We start from the raw sequence: 21373 nt of genomic DNA on the forward strand, positions 1-21373 counted from the left end.
CGAATCACGGTTGATGATTGCTAGTACTTTAATTTCTGTCATTTGTTTAATTATTTTTTCTTAATGACGATAATAGTAAATAAATAAATAATTACGGTGGATAACCTCACCAGACAGCGGCGTTTCTTCTTCCCATTGCAACATATAAACGCTTTCCTCTGCAGTCTGTTAATGCAGATCTCTGCTCAAACAATCAGGAGAAATGGATCGGGTCATCAAAGCAGCTAGAACCTCTGGTTCTCTCAACCTCTCCAATCGTTCTCTCAGGTAAGTAGATTAATACTACTCGAAAATGGACAAATGAAATCTCTCTTCTTGTTTCTCCATACAATTTGCATGAATCCAAGCTATACAAATTGGAAATTACCCGAATATTTCTAATCGATGATTAGCTATGCACATTTGGGATTAATAAGGTAATTATCTTTCTGAATGTATTTCGATCTTTAGAGAAGTGCCCGATGAGGTATACCGAAGTTTGGATGGAGTTGGGGAGGGTGAGAAGTGGTGGGAGGTAATTTTACCTTGATTTTTTAAATTTTATTTGCAAGCTTCTTACTAAGATCACAAAGTTGTATTTAATTATGAAAATCTGCGTTGAACTGGAGGGGAGTGATTTTTTATTGCTTTGTGGTAGGCTGTGGAGCTGCAAAAGCTGATTTTGGCTCATAATAACATTGAGACTTTGAAGGAAGACCTGAGAAATTTACCTCAACTTACTGTGCTAAATGTTAGTAATAACAAACTCACCGAGCTTCCAGCTGCAGTCGGAGAGTGAGTGTTCCTGTACTTATATTTGGGTTGCTGCTTCTCTCTCTCTCTCTCTCATTTTGGTGTTCTTTGTTTTATTTACTGGTGTTTATCAAGGTATTTTTCTTTTCAATTTATTTGACAGGCTTTCCTTGCTTAAATCTTTAGATGTGTCATTTAACATGATACAGAAACTACCCGAGGAAATTGGATCAGCAACTTCTCTTGTCAAGTAGGCATCCCTCAAAGCATCAAATAGCAATCATTAACTTCTGTTAGTCTATTCATATGCAAAATGCTTACCAATAGGTCATAGTTGAATTCTTAATTTTTCTGTTTGTTTTTCATTGCGCATGTGTTCTTTCTAGGTTTGATTGTTCGAGCAATCAACTTAAGGAACTTCCAAGTTCACTTGGAAGATGTTTAAATTTATCTGACTTGAAGGTAATCCTTACCATGATTGTGATAACTATAAATCCGGTACAACCTGTAATTTTTCTATTCTTATTTGTTAACATGGGACTCTTATAAATTGTAACATTTGAGCTTGAGTTTCTTAATGCTGAATGGTGATTGCTTCCTCGCAATGCCTACATTACATATAAACAACTACATAATTGTCATTTTTTTTTCCCGCAAGCATTAGTAAGTTGGAAAATTAACAGATAATAAATCAGTATTGCCTACACTGAAACAAATGTCATAGCTGGTAATACTATTTCATTTCATTTCATTTGTGGAGTCAATGATGAATTTATAATTCAACTCTTGTATTATTTGATACAGATAGTCTAATATTTGTTTCCCCTAAAAGATCTTTGACAAGGTGTATCAAGTTGTAAAGTACTGGAAAAGGGACATCGGTGGTTTCTATAATTATAATTATTCTAAAACCAGATGATGCAATGGGATCATGTTAATGTAGGAACTAAAAATCATCCTTTATTGGGGCCTTTTTGAACTTAATCTTTACAATTTATGATAATTCTTAATTCAAACTTTTCCCCCAGGCATCAAACAACTTTATCACCAGCTTGCCTGAGGACCTAGCAAAATGTTCAAAATTGACAAAAGTAGATGTTGAGGTATTAGCAAGCTTTATCATCTCTATTACTCACTAACATCTGTTTAGCATTTTGGTCACAGTATTTAGTGATCTAAATTTGTGTGTGGATAAACAATCTCTTGTATCTTAATGAATTTTCTAACATGCCAGGGAAACAAGCTAAAAGATTTTTCTGGGAATTTGATGGCATCATGGAACGTGCTTACAGAACTTAATGCATGTAATTACTTGTGGTAGCTATTGTTTCATTTCTCTGAAAATAGTATATTAGTATCAGAATTCTACTTTTACACCCATTTAAATTTTAAATTTTTTATGTTGTTTGTGCAGCAAAAAACTTGCTGACAGTGGTACCAGATAACTTTGGAAGCCTTTCACGACTCATTCGTCTTGACCTTCATCAGAACAGTGACTAAACTAACCCAGGACTTTCCTTTCTCAAACTTTAATTTTTCTATTTCTCCTAATAAATTTGTCTGTCTTTTTGCATATTGCAGGAATTTCATCTATCCCACCATCAATAAAGGGTTGCTGTTCCCTCATGGAATTTTATATGGGGTGATACTATCATCTATTTTTATACAATACATTTGAATTATTGGGTGGTAGTTGGATTAAGTGGATTTTCTATTGACCTGCTCCAATTTTTACATTTATCTGGCATTTGTCACCTCAAAACTTTCAGGAACAATTCACTGGCTACATTGCCAGCAGAGTTTGGGGAACTTTGTCGCTTAGCAACACTAGATCTTCACTCAAACCAGGTGTGCTTGGTTGTATTTTATTCTAATATGATGGATACCTTCTTTCAATATTTGGCTTTTGAGACATATAAGAGTACAAATGCAATATGGTATCACTTCAGCTTCACTTAAAAAGCTAATAGCAAATCATTTGCATTCCAAATTAAAGAATTTTTTACCAGCTTAGTTTACCAATATTCAGTATTTGATAATCCATGTCATCACAAAAATTTCTTTGGAAATTTAGTTGCCTATCTTTTAGCAATGCTGAAATAAAATTATTCATTGTTTTCTTTTATAATGAATTGATTTCTGCAGAATCCTGTAATAGATATTTATTAGATCAAATGTAAAGTACTGTTCAAAATGTTATTATGTGCGAGTACTAGATCACTAAATTATGACCTGAATACTAATTATTTCATGCTTGTGTAGTTGAAGGAATTTCCTAAGGAGGCATGCGGATTACGTCTTTCAGTCCTGGATCTTTCAAATAATTCATTGAGTGGATTGCCCTCAGAGATTGGTATGGTTATCAAATCCTAGGGCTTGTGAAATTAAACCTGGAATATTTGAGTCTAAATTAATTGATGCAATACAGTTATAGTTGAGGAACCTTGCATATTTGTTTCACAGATTTTGGATAATATGAAGGAATGATATCTGTTTTCAATTTGTCCATGTGAAGGACAGGGGTTTATCCATTGGCCAACATATAATCACTTTGTCAATTTCTATAATGTGTCTAGGAAAGATGACAACTCTGCGAAAACTACTGCTTACTGGAAATCCATTGCGAACTATACGAAGGTGGGGGCATGGAAATTGTCCATGTAAATGTTCTATGCATTTATACAAGTTTGTTAAAATGATTTTCCCTCCTTGCCAGCGCTTTAGTTTCTGGACCAACACCTGCTTTGTTGAAGTATCTTCGTAGTAGACTTTCTGAAGGTGAAGGTAAGCTTGTTTTTGCCACACATCTGAAACGACCAATAATTAATTTCCAAGTTCATTACTTTCTCTAATATGTTTTTCTCCACAAATTATTCTGTTGTTTTCACAGTTCCAAACCAGATGTTCTTGACTTACATATTTGGTTTATAAATAGCTTAAAAGAAAATATCCTTCCTGTGTAGGTTCTGAAGTTTCTACTCCAGCAAAGGAGGATGTTATTGCCATGGCAGCTCGATTATCTGTTAGTTCCAAGGTGCTCTTCATTTTGGTTGAACTTAACCTTCTCTTCATTTAATTTGAACTTAACCTCTTCTCATAAATTGTTTCAAATAGATTAGTTTCACTTTTGAGTGAGCCTATAAGTAAGTCTCTACTTGTAAGCACATTATCCTGTCAATGCAATCAACTATTTCTCTCTCTCTCCCTTCTGTCTTTATATACCAGCTCTCTCTTCTAAGAGGCTACTTTTCTACTTGCATAAAGTGCGGGTACAACACATCCAATTTGAATCTGCATCTAGGTCATGTACTAACTAATTTATATGGTGATAAGAGGTAGTTGAAGAAAACAAGGAGCCTGACTTCCAACTAAGTTATGTCTCAAACAGTGAAAAAAGATGGAACCTTTTTGGACCTTATGCAAATTTGGGTCTTTATATTTGATCCATATAAATAACTTGGATCCTAGCAATGTGGCTCCTTATGCATAATGTGGTCATCACATATTTTAGATCCACGCTGTGAGAGGCTTCTAGCTGGAGTGATGTCATTTATATTAGGAAGAAGTTCTGGTAACTTTTGTTGTGGGGTTAAGTAAACATAAAATTATACTTCAGTTGGATAATAATGCCGGACTCCTGCTTTCCACATGTGAGATACTCGAAACTGTGGGTTTATATTTCACTGAACAGTGGGGTAGCCTTCTTTTTCCCTTAAACCATGCCTAGGTAGGTATGGAGTATGAACAGAATTCAGTTTGAGGTCTTTGGTCTTGACATCAAGAGATGTTACAATCAAAGCTTTCTGATGCCTACAAAATTTATTATACTACCATGCTACATAAGCACAGTGTTCCCATAAGTAATCTGCAGTAGTCCTATGCTTTCTATTTGATCTACTTGATGCAGAACCTTCTAGTATTGGGGTATTTTAATTGTTTAGGTTATTTTTTGGTATTTCGATTATTTCTCTAGGTAAGCATTATGTTGGGTTCTTCAATGTTAGTTTTGGCATATTTTGAACATTGAGAACTAAGTGAATTTTGAGTATCATTTTCCTTCCATTGTGTGTTTTATATTGTCTTGTAGTTCTAACACAGCTTTCAATAATGTCTACTACATTAAATATTGACTGTTATTTACAGGTATGGGGAGTACCGTTACTGATACCCTTTTAAATAAATGTGGAAAAGAATTGTTATGCTTAATGGCTGTCATGTAAAGGTAATTGCCGTCGTTGGCCATTACTTAATGACTAACAGTTGTTACACACATCAACCAATAGGATTGATTTTATTTATGGTGCAGAGAGGTAGATAGCTTATTTTTTTTAAGTTTTAAAATGGTACATCTGTTTCTCGTAAATTTTCCAACTTCACAAATCTTCATTTCTTCAGATAAGATCATTAAGTAGTGAAGATTTATTTGAAGTGAAGGAGGGCAAGTAATCTATACTTCTACATTCATATTCTCCCAACCCATTCAGGATTCCTACTACAATGAACAACACTCAATATGCTTATTTTATATCTTAGTTATTGTAGTTTTAAATTGATTAGTGCTAATGATATCTTAAAATAATTGATTTAATGTCTTATTTGATATTTGATATTTATTATTTAGTTGTATATCTTAGTATTAGTTATATCTTTAATAGCTATTCATCTCATGAACCTTGCAAAATTTTCCCAAAAAAAGGTATAATGATCGAGCAATACCGTACATTAAGGTCTGCAAGCTTGCTTCCATAACTGAGACAATGTCTGCGATTTAAATCAATGGTTCTACATCACTATATATTGACTTCCTTACCTCTATTAATGTGTACTTTCAGGAACTCTCTCTTGCAGGGCTCGGTTTAAATGTTGTTCCGTCAGAAGTATGGGAATCATGTGAAGTGGTAAAAGTTGATCTTTCTAGGAATTCAATCCAAGAGCTGCCAGTAGAACTTTCTTCATGCACATCCCTCCAGGTAAATTAGTAATTTGTCATTTATTTTCGCACCAAGGCTTTCCAGGTGAAACAACTAGCTACTTTTATTTGTTTTAACTCTAAAATTCCTTGTGTCTTGGACTATCAAAATGTGAGTTGATAACTTCTCTAGTAACGAATGAAGGACAAGAATGCAACCCAGAAATAGGTGTGTTTGACTTATCTAGCTACATGCTTATTGTGCTTGAAGTATCTGTGAACAAGTGCTCTTTCATATGAAAGCTAACCACTTTGTCATACAATTTCTTCTTGCACATCCTTTGATTGGGTATTTTTGTGTCATCACCAACCTTTAAAATGGCTTTTTTATGTTTAGCTGGGTATCTATGATGTCTTGTGTAACCAAAATAATAATAATAGAGAAAGATTGTATGCTATATTCTATTAAATATCCTAGCAATTAATCTATATTATTTACTTAGATTGGTGTTTTTAAATTTTGGGAGAAGTACAAAAAGGTATCCCGAGGTTTCACAAGTATGTGGTTTGATTTTTTGACAAAATGGTACTGTGAGCTTTACTCAGATAACACTTTAAGGACAAATGCTCTAACGATGTTAGTTATGCAGATGTGGCAATAGACAATCAATAGATAGTATTTTTTTTTCTTTTCAATAAAAATTGTTACTTCCATTTTCTTTCTTTTTTTTCATATTATTTGTAGTACCTAAGACATTTTTAAGAAATATTATTTCATTACACTCATATTGTTGCTTAAACAGAATTAACAATGTTAGGACATTTGTTCTTAAAGTGCTAACGTAATTCTTAGGGCAGCATTTTGTCAAAAAATTGTAACGTACCCCGAATTGTCAAAGAGTGAAATGTGTTTCTACCTCGTTGTATGTTTCCTTTAAATTTTGACTGACCAATATCTGACTAAGGACATAATAATAATAAGCTCTGGAAGTATTGGTGATTCATATTTATATTTATGCAAATCTGCAGAGTTTGATTTTATCCAGGAACAAGATCCAAGAGTGGCCTGTTGCAATTCTGAAATCACTTGCTAATCTTTCATGTTTGAAGCTGGACAATAATCCACTCAGACAGGTAAAAGGGACCTGATAAGTCATTTTTTATTGTACCTGGAAATAAGATAATGCAGAGACATGTAATTGATACTGAGGTTGTCATCATCATGTTTATGTTCTTGTTCTTGTTAACTTTTAAAGTTTCAATATTTGATATCATTAACAGTCTTGATAGTTGACATCCTTCAAGTGGTTCAAGTTTGTCTCTAAGAATAATTTGTGAATTATCTACTGTCACAAGATTAATCCTTAAATGAGGAAGTTAGAATGGTGTTGCTGTCAGTTCTGGGTTCTAAAGAGTAAAAGATGTTTCCTGAGGTCTTCCTTCTCCTTTCCCATCCTCATCCCCATTGCTTTGAGATTTGCATATGTACATCTTGTGGTTTTTTAAGGTTGGAGCTCTTTTCTATATACAAAATTGTCTTTAGGAGAGTATTTTACAAAAGTTATAGAGCTTGCTTTCATTAGTGAGAACTGGCTACCGTATTTTCTTGATCCATGTATTCTATCAGAAGGATTTCAAGTTTCTCTTATGTTTTACTTTTTATGTGTAACATAAAAGGTTCTTAATTAGGAGGATTCAGATTTTTGGGATCCTAATTAGGCTTAATTATAGGAATTTTATTCTTATTGTAAATATTCCTAATTTAGGTTGATTCTTTGTGTATAAATGCTCAAACCTTGTAAAGGTCAATTCAATTGGAATAGAATAAAATATTCCTCCCAAAATTCTTCATTATGATTATTCATCTTTCGTTTTTGGAGTACTCATGATTTTACTTTACAAGCAGATTCCACCAAATGGATTTCAAGCAGTCTCAACCCTTCAGATTTTGGATCTGAGTGGTAATCCATCTTTGTTACCTGAGCGTCCAGCATTTTCCAGCATGCCTCATTTGCAGGAGCTTTACCTAAGGTGGGTTAGCTTGAAAATGTGACTATATCTACGCGCGCGCATGTGTGTGTGTGCCTGCAATAACGTGTATTTACATTTTTGTACTTGTAAAATTATTTTCATTGTTATTTTATGTTCAACTTACTTCTGTATTAACTTGACAGACATGTTCAATTGCATGAGGTACCATCTGATATATTGAGCTTACGACAACTGCGAATCCTTGACTTGAGCCGAAATGCTTTACAATCAATCCCAGAGGTATTATGTGTGTTTTTGGACAAAGAATATTCTGCATATGAAACTCCTTGTTTATTAAACTTGTTAAAGTTAGCAATTTTTTCCATGACTCTAATGTTGATTTATAAAAGAGACTGGGATAAGGATTCATCTAGTACATAATTTTTTTTTCTTAGTTATTTCATTGATTGTTGAAATAGATGTGCTGCCTTTATTAGAAAAGGGAAAAATCATAACTTTCGACGCATTGCCTGCCAGCAAGTTATTGACTCTCTTAATTTTTACATGCAGGGTATAAAAAATCTTACTTCTCTTTCTGAGCTTGACCTGTCAGACAATAATATTTCAGCACTTCCACCAGAGCTGGTCAGAATACCATGTCTTTTCGCAATTCATGGCCATAGAATTTCCTGTTTTAAACATCCTCCCCTTCCCAAAGTCTCATCCCCAAAAAAGAGAAGAGAAGTAAAGAAACTGTGCAACTGATGAATTCTCCATTTTGCTGAATGAGGGCTAATTTCTAATCTTTTAGCCATGATGGTCCGTACATTCCTAATGAACAACCGTTGTATGATTAGTTGAGGGTTGTGTATAAGTCTCCTTTTAGCAAATTAAACTATGATTGAGCAAGTGCTTTTACAGCTGCCCAATTCTATTGCTAGGAACCATAACCAACTACATGAATTGTTTTCCCTTTAGCGATTGTATAATTCTATTGTTATGGTTCATAGATAATTTCAAAGCGTTTTTTTTCTCTGAACTTTCATTATGACAAGCTTCAACATTTTCAACTCTTTGTTTGCTGTTTGACGCTATAACTTAACTGTAGATCATTAATAAGTTATCTATATAATGTTGGATTTGATTTAGTTATTATGGGATAAAAGCTCTGCCTTTTGTTGTTCAGGGTTTGCTTGAGCCAAGCCTGCAGGCCTTGAGACTTGATGGAAATCCATTAAGAAGGTATGATACTCATTGACTTTATAGATACGTGTTCAGATTACATCTTTAATTCTAACTGAATTGGTTTATGGAGAAGTTTCATGAACAAAGTCCATTTAGTAGTTTCTATTTTGGCAATTGAACTTTTTGACTCTTCTATCAAAGTGAAAAGGAAGGGAAGATTTCTTTGACAATGAGTGAAAAATAATATTTCCTGGGCAGTAAAGCTTTTACTTAGCAAGGACTGTTGAATGAATCTCAAGGGAGAGAAAGGGAGTGTCTGTTGGACTTGAAACATCGTCCATGAGGCCACCCTTTTATTCAGACATTCCTTTTATTTTGAATCATTATCCTGATGATAGTTCTACATTTATTAATATTAATATTTCTTTTTTCCTACAGCATACGAAGGACGATTTTAGATAGAGGAACCAAGGCTGTTCTGAAATATTTGAAGGACAAAATTCCAGAGCAGTAGCTTGTTCATCTTATTTTGGTACCCCTGCTTGCTTTTACACTTTTTTTTTTTTTTTTTACTTTTTGGTTGATGGAAGTGTGATTGGAAGACCTCACTTGTGCAACTCTTGAGTTTACGTACAAATGGCTATGTGGCTACTTTTCATAAGATTGTTGTATTATTGTTGATTTCCTCTTCTGCTTGTATTAACTTTTGTTGATTTTATGAGAATAAATCCCAAGCTGGCTTCAATAATAAAACACTAGAATGAAGGTAATACGGTTGCCTGACCAACATAATACTTTGGTAATTTTTCCAAATTTTTTTTTTTGCAGAAATTAATAAACTTTATTCAATTTCATATTTTATAGACCGAGGCTTGGAGGTCGAAGCGAGGGAGAGATGGATGATATTGCAGATATTATGCAATACTGGATTCGGGGCAATTTTTTATTCGTAGTTTTTCGATTTTGAAATTTGTTCTATTCTCATTATTAATTAAGCTTATTAGACTTTAATTTATTCTAATCAAATTACTTAATTTTAACTGTTTTTTAAAAAGTTAAAACAGGTTATCTGTTTGTTAAAATGAGAAATAAACATTTTATTTTTTACCTCGTTACTTGTTTCGAGAAAAATAGTTTCAGAAAAATATTTTTTTAATTAAAAAAATAAATCATTTTAATAAAAATTATTTTCCACCCTTTTAAAATTTTTTTAATATATTTATATATAAATTTATTAATATATTTTATTTTTAAATTTAAAATAAAAAATAAAAAATAATTTATTTTATTAAAAAATATTTCTCATATGAAATTATTCACATTTTTTCATGTATAAATTATTTTCAATAAATAAATATGCAAATTATTTTCAATAAATCAATAGAGCTTTAAGTCTATTCTTATTTTTTCCAACTCCTCATCTTTGTTCTCTAAAGAAATTGAAAACTAATTACTTATTTTATTTTATTTTAAATAAAAATTTTAATTACCCTAAAAAAACTGTTAATAGTTTAATTATTATTTTATATTTCTTTCTCTTTACTTATTATTTTTAGTAATTTAAATTTATTAAATTAATTAATGCAAATTAACATTAAATGAAACTAATTTTTAAGGTTTTAATTTTTTTCCTCTACATTGTAAATATCTGCAATCAATAAAAATATTTAAATAACTCAATAAATAAAATAAAATGAGACAAAATATTTTCAATCATGTGAAAAATAGAGTTTAACAATACTTATATTTAGCGCTCATAAATTTAATTTAGTGATAAAGACATCTGAATAAATCTGAAAAGTTTTAAATTTATCCCAATTCCTAATTTCTATTTCATATATATATATATATATATATATATATATATTTATTTATTTATTTATTTAAAATCTTAATAAATAATATTAAAAATATAAAAATATTGTGTAATACTAAATTAGTAAGAAATTTTGTTTTAAAAGTAATGATATTTGATTATTGTTGAAATAAAAGTTTTCTGTTTATATATATTAATTGTGCAACTAAATTATAAATTTCAAAAAGAGAAGCATTATTTAAAAAAAAAAAAAACACTATTAGCATTGAAAATTTCATTATTTTTATTTTTGTCAAATTTCAAACATTTTTTTTAAAAATTAAATTAAGCCTTCAATTCACATTTTTATAAATTTTCAAAATTAATTTTATTATTGTTAAACTATTATCTTAATGACTTTTCTAAGTGATTTGATTTAAAGATAAAATTAGCACTAGATTGAGTTTTCAATCCATCTGAGCTTGAAAATTAACCAGAATCAGAGCTGCTCATAAAAGTGGCAGCCAATTTATTTATTTATTTTGTTATATATATATTTTTTCTTTTCAAAATGTTTTAGCTACTTAGCAGATTTTGAATGCAATGCACTGATATCTATCTGTCAAAAATCAGGACAAATAGCATGAAAAGCTCATAAAACAGGAAACCAATTTTGCAACTCACTCTCCGTTTGTTTTTTAAAAAAAAATTTAGAAAAATATTTTCTATATATTTTAATTAATAAAAATATTTTTTAATAAAAAAAATAATTTTTTTACTTTCAAATTTTTATATATAAATTTGTTAATAAATTTTATTTTTTAAATTAAAATTAAAAAAAATATCTTATTAAAAAATATTTTCATAAAAATATTTTTTAAATAAAAATTATTTTCAGTTTAATAAAATAATTCTTTCTTCCATATGATTCATTTTATAGAAAAAAATTAAATAAATTTTTAAAATTTTTTGTAAAATTTAAATTTTTTTAAATAAAAGTTTTTTAAAAAAAAATTAAATCTTTCAATTTTAAATAAAAAAATTGTTCAAAAAAATTCAGTTGATTGAATTTTTAACCAAAAGAAAAGAAAATGAGTTTTGTTAAAAAAAAAAAAAATCAAATTTACTTTTCAATTATATAATAGATATTAAAAATATCAATTTTCATTTTAATATAAATTTATATTTATATAATTATTAAAAAATTAAATAAATCTAAATAAAATCAAATACACTCTTAAATCCTTTTTGAGTAATAACTTATCGAGTATTTTAATGTAAAGTTCGATTTAGAGAAAAATAATAAAACTTCATATTTTTAAGACAAATTTCGCCTTTTAACCATTTTGTAATTATCATATCCCAACTTTACAAATCTTAAACATGGTTTCATTGTACAAGTTTGTATCTTGTCAATTTTGCCTAGAAGCCCAAAGCTCACTGCAGATTCCAATCCGCTTTTCTCTAATCCTGCACAATGCACAAGACTTGTTCACTCTCTCAACTTAACCGGACTTGACATCTCCTTTTCATCACACATTCTCCTCGACACTTGCCCAAATCCCTTAACGGGTTTTTCCTCCTATCTCCATTTCATTCTATCCAAACAAAGAACCCATCAGCTTCAATTCATTTTCTCTTCCGAGAAAATTATTCTCAGGATCAAATTGTTGATAAATCTTCGTTAATGCACATCCACTCATGTCCCCAATACATTTCGTTATGGCGTTGATGAGAGAATGCAATAAAAACTCAATTGAAGGGAGAAAATTAAGCTACAGACAAATTCAAAGAAGTGATTTTCAACAGCAAATTCATTGAGCTTTCTTTTTTACCTCCTGCTTCTTCCTCCTTTAGCTTTCTACTCCACCGAGTTTTCTGTTCTTCTTCGCAGCTGTGATGTGCGTATTGGTCTCAGAAGAAGCTGAGACTGAGATGGGAGAGGTAGGATTTGTAAAAACTTCCACGAAAGTTTTTCGGAGATTTTCAGTGCGCGTGAACGTATTAGCAACACGCGCGCAGAATTCAACCGACATCCACGTGTCAGCACTCATGCAATAAGTGGGAGTTAACAGTGAAGAGCAGCGAGTGGAATAAGAGGGGAAGAAAGGCCTTTTTTCGGTCAGGGTTTCTAAATTCTAATCTCAATCTGTGCCCTAATTCCCTCAAATCTACAAATCTCTGTAGAGACTAGAGAGAGAGAGGAAACCCAGAGAGAATCTGGAGTCACGTCAGCTCACGCACACGCAAATTCTGGAGAGAGAAAAATGAAAGCAATGACAGCTAAGGGAATGTGGCCTTAAAGAGACACTCTCTCTACAACCCCTATATTCCTTTTTCTATTGTTTCCTTACCCTTTTAGGTTTCTCTTATTCTCCCACTTTTGAATTTCCACTCGTTCACTGTTCTTTTGAGCTCAATTTGCTACATTTCGGTTTTAAAAGTCGAGATCGGCACCGAAAAGCTTCAATTGTGTTGCTTTTGCTGGTAAGTTTTCACTAATTGTCTGCTTTATGTTAAAACCCCTTATTTTGTTTTATTTTATTTTATTTTCATTGGTTTTTTACCCATTTTTTCAATCTCAAGACCCCTCATTTTTTCCAGTCTCTATTGTGTTCAATTATCAAACTTTAGTTTCGTTGTTCTTGATTGTGCTAATTTGATATTGTCTGATTGAATTGGATTTGACTTGCAGGTCTGACCTTGCGTTTTCACATAATTTGCGATATATTTCTCGGGGGTTTGTGTGTGAATTGTCCCTTCTGATGTTTTATTTTCAATCATTGAACCAAAAACCCGTGAATTTTTCAGCTGGGCCCCCTTTCTTGTGCTCTATTTCAGCCATTTTCCTTCCGTCTGATGTTGTTTTCTTTATATGTGGCTTCAATTGCTTTAGATTTCGCCTGAAAATTTGACATATTTCCTTCTGCTTCCCCTCTGTGGAGCTCATTTTTGTGATTAAGCCTTGAATTTGAAGTTTGAGGGTTAAAAGGTTGGTGAGATATAATTGTGGAGGCGGGAACTGGAGAATTGACAAAAATGGCAGATAGGCATAGGTTGGTTTCAATTGAGGAATTGCCATCGCATTTGATTTTGGAGATCCTGATGACGGGCAGGCTTTGTGCCGTTGATCTTGTTTGCTTAGAGTTAACTTCTAAGACTTTTGGAGGGAGCCATAGTTTATACCCTCAAAAATTCAAGTCAATGGTAGATTTTGCAGCATTTCAGCTGTGTGTGTCACATGGCGTATATAAAGGTATGACACGGGATGCCCAGAAAGAATTGTTTGATCGTTGTGGAGGAAATTGGAAGCGGGTTTTGAGGTTCTTGCAGGCTGTGGAGGAATCATCTGGCATGGTCGAGACTTCAGCAGGCAATGTACTATTTCTTTGATATATTTGATTTTAAATTTTCAATAAATGAATGAACTAAATATGTGCATATTAGAGGTAATGGTAAAAAGTATATTTAAAATTTAGCATTCATTCAATTTTAGGACCATGCAACTCATGTAATGATAAAGTGGCTAATATGCTGTGTGCCTTTCTTTTCTGTTTCCTTATCTTTAACAATTTATGTTTATCAACTGATTCTGAAAACTTGGACTTTTATATTTCTTATTTTCATTACAAAATGAAATATGAAATACAAGTTTTACAGAAGTATCTAGAATTCTCATGATTAATGCAATTTGCAATTGCTCCACATGGGTGAAACTGGTGCATATGTTATACATATATATATATACATATATATAGAAGCTATCCTTAGGCCCTTGTTTTTAGCTCGGCTTTTATTTTCCCCAATCAGCAAATTGACAAATACGCACTAGGTCATATGCATTAAAAGAATGGATGAGAACATTTTATTTATGGTCCATTTTCTGATCTGAGAAAAAAAATGTTTGATCATCCAAATGATTCATGTGATATTACTTTCATTGTTTTTGGAAATTGTTTTACTTTCTTTTTGTTGATGCTTCTGGAAGAGTTCTTGATATTTATTATTTTGCCCATCTTTTTGGTTAGCAGATGCAGATTACAACTGGAAGGTATCACACGTTGTTGATCAGCAATTCATCTGTGTATTCTTGTGGTTCCAGTTTGTGTGGTGTTCTTGGGCATGGTCCTGAAACAACACAATGTGTAGCATTCACCAGGATTAGTTTCCCATCTTTGGCTCATGTGGTTCAAGTCTCAGCCTCTCACAATCATGCTGCATTTGTTTTGGATTCTGGAAAGGTCTGTAACTGTTCATATTTCATCAGTCATATGCTTTATTCTGAACTAGTTGGTAAGTGTTTAGCTCAGTATGACACTATGCTAGGGAGGATTAATGTGTTTGTGGTCAAAGGGATAAGATAATAATATTTGAATGTTGTTGTTTGATGTGGCAATGATATTGATTCATGATACAGTTAAATGAGCCTCAAGTGAATTACACTGGTCTGGCTTGAATTTGCTTTACGAAAATACAAACAAAAAAAGGCCAAACTCAAGGAGGGCAAGTAGGGATTTGGCCACTATGATTATCACATTGTTAGAGAGAGAGAGAGAGAGAGAGAGAGAGAGAGAGAGAGGGTCCTCATCAATGGAAGGAATATCCCCATGTATTTTTTAACTTCTAAGCACCACCACCCCCATTAATAAAGAAAAAAGCAAGAGAAAAAGAAAATAAAAGGAAAAAGCAAGAAGAATAAAAAAACAGCAAAGAGAATGATAGCATTCTAGAGCAACAAGGGATCACCAACTCCATTTGCGAACACTGCAACAAAACTAAGAGGGTCTAATCACTGAAGTACTGGATTCCTACTTTAGTTTTAGTGGAACATACTGTGCTTCAATAGAGTTTATGAGCAACCAATGATGTTGTCATGGAAAATGTCAAATATGTTAAAATTTTTATTTGATCAGCCTTAGAATTCAAGAATTTTAACATCATTTAGGTTTACTTTTACTTGGATGGTAAAAAACACTTGTTCTAGGATCCTACATGATACATGTTGTTAATATTGTTGAGTTATATAGGATTAGTTATCTAATTATATTTCTTTAGTGCCTAACGTTGTTTCCGGGTGCATCTTGTGACTTGTGCATAGGCTTCAACGCCCCTTTGCTAATATGGTTGAATCTGTCTGTCTATGATTTATTTTATTCATTGGTTGTTTGGGTAATGTATTGAATCTTGTGGCATGTAAGTTGTGCTAGTGGATGGCAGTGGATGCTCTCTTTCATATGCTCCAAACTTTTCTTTTCTTTTTTTTTTTTAATTTAGGCATTAATTCTATCAACAATGCTCACATTGAAACCAATAACCGTAGGACAGATGGATTTGTTATAGCTGACTGGTAGTGAGAAAGTCATGGTTTTTAAACTGAGTTTTGTTTTGGCAATAACTGTCTTACCTCATGTTGTCAATTATTGATGTAGGTTTTCACCTGTGGAGATAATTCATCATTTTGCTGTGGTCATCGAGATACAAGCCGCCCCATATTTAGGCCTAGGCTTGTTGAGGCATTGAAGGGAGTTGCTTGTAAGCAGGTATAGGGTTAATGTGTTTGTGTGTGTGTATTCTTATTACCATTGTTGACTAAATTGTTAATGGGTTGATTATAATGGATATGTTATATTTAATTGTTTCTTGAATATGTGGTGAATGAAAATGGACATTGTTGCTTTTCAATGCTATGAGTTTGGTTCTTGGTTTAGAGATCTATTTATAATATCTTAGAAATTTATCATGGAAACATCCTCCCCTCCCTTTTTTTTAAAATTTTTATTTATCCAAAATGTTGCCGGTTGTTAAGTATCAGCCATTTTGTGAACATAGTTGCTGAGCTTTTTGTATGAGACATTAGGCCTGGTATCAAATCATCATTTACATGTGAGTAAATTACTATTGAGTCCCTGTATTTTATCTTAACTAGTTAGTCAATTTTTAAGACCCAATTATCATATCTATGTATTTTGTAAAATCAAAGTCTTTAATATTTTATCAGAAAATGTTAGTCAAGTTGTTTTAACCTTAAATATGCATACTGTTTGGTCATTGTTATTTTAACGGTTTATGCTATTTAGTCCCTTTGACCAAATATAGGGACATTTTAATTGGTTTTTAGAAGAATAGGGAGTTAGGGACTAAGTAGTTAATATTGACAAAATACAAGAATGGTAGTAATTCATCCATTGCATATTTACATCTTAGGAGCTATTGCTCAGTGTAATGTTATAAGTCTTTGGCTTGCAATCAGGTGCAAATTTAAATTCTTAGATCAGCCAAATCACGTGTATGGATTTTTTTAGGCATTATGGCCATATCTCCAGAAACATGTCTTGACTGTTCCTGAAAAGTTGACTAAAAAAGGGACCAAACTCATATTTGGAACTTATAGTTCAGCTCACTGAACATAGTTCCTCTGGAATGCTTGGCAGGACCTACTTATAATTTCTTTCTTGCACCATCTTTTTCCTTTAATACTAAAACACCATCTTTTTCCTTTAATACTAAAACATCTAAGACTTGTTCCAGGTTGCTGCTGGACTTAACTTTACTTTGTTCCTTACAAGACAAGGCCATGTGTACAGTTGTGGGACCAATACTCATGGGCAGCTTGGTCATGGTGACACAGTGGACAGACCAACACCCAAAATCATTGAGTCACTTGAAGGAGTTGGCTCTATTGTTCAGATAGCAGCTGGTCCGAGTTATGTCTTAGCTGTTACTGATAATGGGGCAGTTTACTCTTTTGGTTCTGGTTCTAACTTTTGTCTTGGTCATGGAGAGCAGCATAATGAGTTCCTGCCTCGTGCAATTCAGACCTTTAGGAGAAAAGGCATTCACGTAGTTCGTGTGTCTTCTGGAGATGAACATGCTGTGGCACTTGATTCTAGTGGATATGTCAGTTCTCCATCAAAAGGCTTTTGTTTACTCATTTTGTTTTCTATCCTGACCCCAAATTCTTGCTAGTGCTTTAATTTTCTGTTCTGGTGGTTGTAGGTTTATACGTGGGGAAAAGGTTACTGTGGTGCATTAGGCCATGGAGATGAGATTGATAAAACTCTTCCAGAACCCTTGAACAGCCTTAAGAGCCACCTTGCTGTTCAGGTATGCTTAATATCTGCTTGGTTGTTGTCGGCTTTCATTAAGAACACATGCGTAACATACATTTGTTGCAGACCACATTTAGTTTATTCTAAAGGTGCTGGCATCATATTAGGACGTTATGAATGTGTGTGAGCTATTTGCATAAACATATTAAAATTGCAGGAAAGCATCTAGCAACTTTCTTCCACAAAATTGCAATACAAATTAATCTTTGGAAAAACAGAGGTTACACAAGAAGAAATATCAAGAAGTATATTTTACAAATAAAAAAGAGATTACCATGCTAATAAAAAGCTCATGATATGTATAACCAAATTATTACAAGGAACTCAATTGGGAAGCTTCACTGTTCCTTCTAGCTGCAAATTCAGAGGTCCACTGTCACAAAACTAGACATTCTCAGCCATGGCTCTAGAGAGCTAGGTAATCTAAATAGCAAAGAATGGCAAATATATATAACAACAGCAAATCCACCCTTCAACCGTAGCACCAGTGGAGCTGCCATTAAAATTTCATTGACCAAGTGGGGAAATATCAAAGTCCATCCCTAAATCCCTCCTACAACACATCAAATTATGATATCAAAATCATCATTTAATTCTCTCTTCCCCATACAATTAAATATTGAACATGAAAATCATGCAATCCAGTTTGAGCACATAAACAGAATTAGGATCCAAATGGTTTTTTGCAGGTTCTTCAAAATTTCTCACTGAAGAACCACATTGAAGGAGGGGATCCAGTGATGGTGCATGCCTCTAGCATATCTCCTATCCTAATTGGCAGAGAGAGAGAAAAAAAGGGGGTTGTGCTACAGTAAGGGGAGTAGGTTGGGAGAGCAGAAGGGGTTCAGAGGTTGTTAGATTTGGGTTTGTGACAAATGGGTTGCTGAGTTTGGGTATGCCTTTTTTTTTTTTGGGGGGGGGGGGGGTGTAGCATTTGGTTTTGCTACGGATTATAAAACTTTCGATGTAGAAATGCAAGTAGGTGGTATGGTGCAGCACAGAGGCAAAAGGAGTGTTTGGGAGGAAAATTGCCGTGCACCTTTTACAAGGAATATTGGAGCAGGAGGTAGGCATAGCATTGCAGCAGGGTTCATAATATTAGTATTACAGTGAAGAGAGAAATCACCTCCAATTGAGGCCATTGAACTTGAGCTGAGGGAGGTTGAGGGCGACTGGAGTTGCACAGTAATAGGTTATTCATTGCCTGAGGGAGGGAGGACTGCAGAGTTGAGAAGTGTTAGCATCATCCGAGGGAGAGAGGCTCAACCCATACGATTATGGAATCTTGTGTTTTTAGGGTTTTAGAAATAGGAATAAGGAAGGGAGTTCTTTCATAGCTGCCAGGTTTCAGTGGAGAAGAATGGGAAAATTAAGATGGTTGTCCGGTTTAGGGATTTGACCAAACAAATTCTCAGCTGAGGCAGCAGGTGTATGAAAGGAGTCAACGTTGAGAATAGGAAGAAAGAACAAATAGAAAACTAGACATTATATTTGCGCCAAGATCTCTATTTTATTGCGCCTGATTTCATGTTCCAGGCTAACATGGTCAATTTTAAGTGTGATAAAAAAAAATAGTTGAGTTGTCCAATTGGTTAAAAAAAAGGTTGATAGGTGCAATGACTTACTATCAAATAGTTCAAAGGTGTGAATATGCATAATGCATTTGGTCGAGAAAGGATGCTCTCATGATGCCACCTTAAATGAGCTGCATTTTATATTCTTTCAATAACAAAAAGCATGTAAAATAATTAGGAACTGGATGATCAAAGCTGAATTTGGTGGTTATTTGTTTGGGAAGTAAAATACTGGAGTCATTGATGTGTTAACAATTTCAGCTTTGTGTGCTTATTATTTCTGGGTACTCAGAAAAAGTAGGTAACCGATTATTTGAGTTGTGAGGTTTGCATTTGTTTGTCTTTACAGCTCTTCTACTTCTTCAATGCTAATTACATGTTGTGACAACTTTTTATGAGCTCTTCTAATTGAGTTTTATACAAACTTTCTCCTTCTTGTGAACTTGTTATGAGATGTGACTTTGGTACTGTAGAACAATCAATGGAGGGATTTGGTTAAAGACAATGCTTTCTTTCATGCTTGTTCTTACATCTTATTGGTTATTACGTGAGACCCCATCAATGATCTTGCGTGTTATTTTTTAGGTTTGTGCAAGGAAAAGGAAAACATTTGTTCTGGTTGACGGTGGTCATGTTTATGGCTTTGGTTGGATGGGGTTTGGTAGTCTCGGTTTTCCTGACAGGGGAGTATCTGATAAAGTGATGAAACCTCGAATCCTTGATAGCTTAAGAGCACATCGTGTTTCTCAGATAAGCACAGGTCTATATCACACTGTTGCAGTCACTAGTCAGGGCCAGATATTTGGATTCGGAGATAATGAAAGAGCACAGCTTGGGCATGACACTTTACGAGCATGTCTTGAACCAACTGAAATTTTTGTTCCAGAATTCGTGGGTGATACAAGCCTTGCATCTGAAAATTAATAATTGTCTGATATTATTACTTTAAATGGTCATGTGAGAATAGAAATTTTTTGGTGTCAATGAATTATATAAGATGTAACACGAGTAGAGGATAAGTCGATGTTTTTATTAAAGTTCATACTTTGTGTGTTGCGAAGATGCTAGGATTCCTATGGCTGCAAGTTAAATGTATTCTCTCTTTCCATCTTCTTGTCGTCTCAATATATATTTCTTGGCTGTTTGTTTTATTCTCATTGAGTGCTGCTTCGAATATATACGGTGGGACTCGCATCGAAATTCTTCATGTGAATTATATTCATTAATATTACTCTGTTCCCAAGCATGGCCATGCTAAAGTACAAGTTACTTCCAACTTTGACATGGCAAATTTTTTACTCCTTTTGTACGACCAAAAAAAAAACAACCTACTTTTATTTTCTCACAATTATTCTATTCTTTATTTTCATATATTGTTTAAGAAAATGAATCTCAATGATCATCTTACTTTTTCACTCTTTTCAATATAAAAGAATTACTAAAATTTAAACTCATTTTTGAAGAATTTTTTCTATCCTTGATTTTGTAGCTTTCTCTAGCTTAAATAATAATCAATAAAGGAAATAGATTTATATGAATGTGATTTTTCCATAAACCAAAATAAGTTGCAGAACCACCTACTAAAAGTACAACTATAAAACTAAAACCACAAATCCTAAACAAGGCACAATGAGCAGATACAATATAAATAACTCCAAAAGTTTCAGGAGAGGTCATTAGGCCTGATTTATCAACTCTTGGAAAATCACTCCACAAATAAAAGACCAATATTTTGCAAAAATATGCTATTTAGAAAAAAAGAATTGAATTACAACACTAAAATTTCACAAGCAATTATGAAAAAGAGAAAAAAGATGATGCAAATCCAACTTGATATAGCTAGCCACAACAGATATCACTGCAGATTCAATTTTGAGAAAAAAGACATAAAAGAGCTATTTGATTAATGTTTTGTATGACAATAATTGCCAAAAAAAGGATTTAACTTTGAAGAAGGTTGAGAAATTGGGTTCAATTCTTAACTCCAGCCTTTCCAAAATTAGTAGTAGACAGGAGAAATTTATTAGAATATGGAGGGTTTAAAAAAAGAGAAAATAATAGGCATCTTCATAGATAAGGTCTTTGCTGCATATATCCT

At 32.9% G+C, this 21373-nt stretch overlaps 2 protein-coding genes across 6 annotated transcripts; both read left to right on the forward strand.

Moving 5' to 3' along the window:
- The first annotated feature begins 99 nt into the window (after positions 1 to 99).
- Positions 100 to 9838, forward strand: LOC110611863 (plant intracellular Ras-group-related LRR protein 6). 4 transcript variants are annotated; one of them, XM_021752393.2, is made up of 22 exons: positions 101 to 267; positions 451 to 514; positions 638 to 774; positions 896 to 982; positions 1119 to 1194; positions 1761 to 1835; positions 1967 to 2036; positions 2147 to 2224; positions 2314 to 2374; positions 2502 to 2580; positions 2995 to 3085; positions 3309 to 3369; positions 3449 to 3516; positions 3696 to 3766; positions 5565 to 5702; positions 6671 to 6775; positions 7548 to 7672; positions 7816 to 7912; positions 8183 to 8257; positions 8799 to 8854; positions 9236 to 9329; positions 9626 to 9838. In XM_021752393.2, the coding sequence occupies exons 1-21, from the start codon at positions 203 to 205 to the stop codon at positions 9309 to 9311; spliced, it is 1755 nt and encodes a 584-aa protein (XP_021608085.1). In that variant the 5' UTR covers positions 101 to 202; the 3' UTR covers positions 9312 to 9329; positions 9626 to 9838. The 4 variants fall into 4 exon arrangements, 3 of the variants coding, with proteins under 3 accessions (XP_021608085.1, XP_021608086.1, XP_021608084.1); XM_021752394.2 differs by having other exon boundaries at positions 9662 to 9838; XR_006350205.1 differs by lacking the exon at positions 9626 to 9838 and having other exon boundaries at positions 100 to 267; positions 8183 to 8431; positions 9236 to 9374.
- Positions 9839 to 12028: 2190 nt separating this feature from the next.
- On the forward strand, positions 12029 to 20426 carry LOC110611279 (ultraviolet-B receptor UVR8). Of its 2 annotated transcripts, none has more exons than XM_021751496.2 (7): positions 12029 to 13079; positions 13288 to 13970; positions 14621 to 14833; positions 16022 to 16132; positions 17121 to 17489; positions 17589 to 17696; positions 19861 to 20426. In XM_021751496.2, the coding sequence occupies exons 2-7, from the start codon at positions 13632 to 13634 to the stop codon at positions 20197 to 20199; spliced, it is 1479 nt and encodes a 492-aa protein (XP_021607188.1). In that variant the 5' UTR covers positions 12029 to 13079; positions 13288 to 13631; the 3' UTR covers positions 20200 to 20426. The 2 variants fall into 2 exon arrangements, with proteins under 2 accessions (XP_021607188.1, XP_021607189.1); XM_021751497.2 differs by having other exon boundaries at positions 14624 to 14833.
- The last annotated feature ends 947 nt before the right edge of the window (positions 20427 to 21373 follow it).

This window comes from Manihot esculenta, chromosome 3, assembly GCF_001659605.2.
Source record: "Manihot esculenta cultivar AM560-2 chromosome 3, M.esculenta_v8, whole genome shotgun sequence".
In the NCBI taxonomy this organism is placed as follows: Eukaryota; Viridiplantae; Streptophyta; class Magnoliopsida; order Malpighiales; family Euphorbiaceae; genus Manihot; species Manihot esculenta.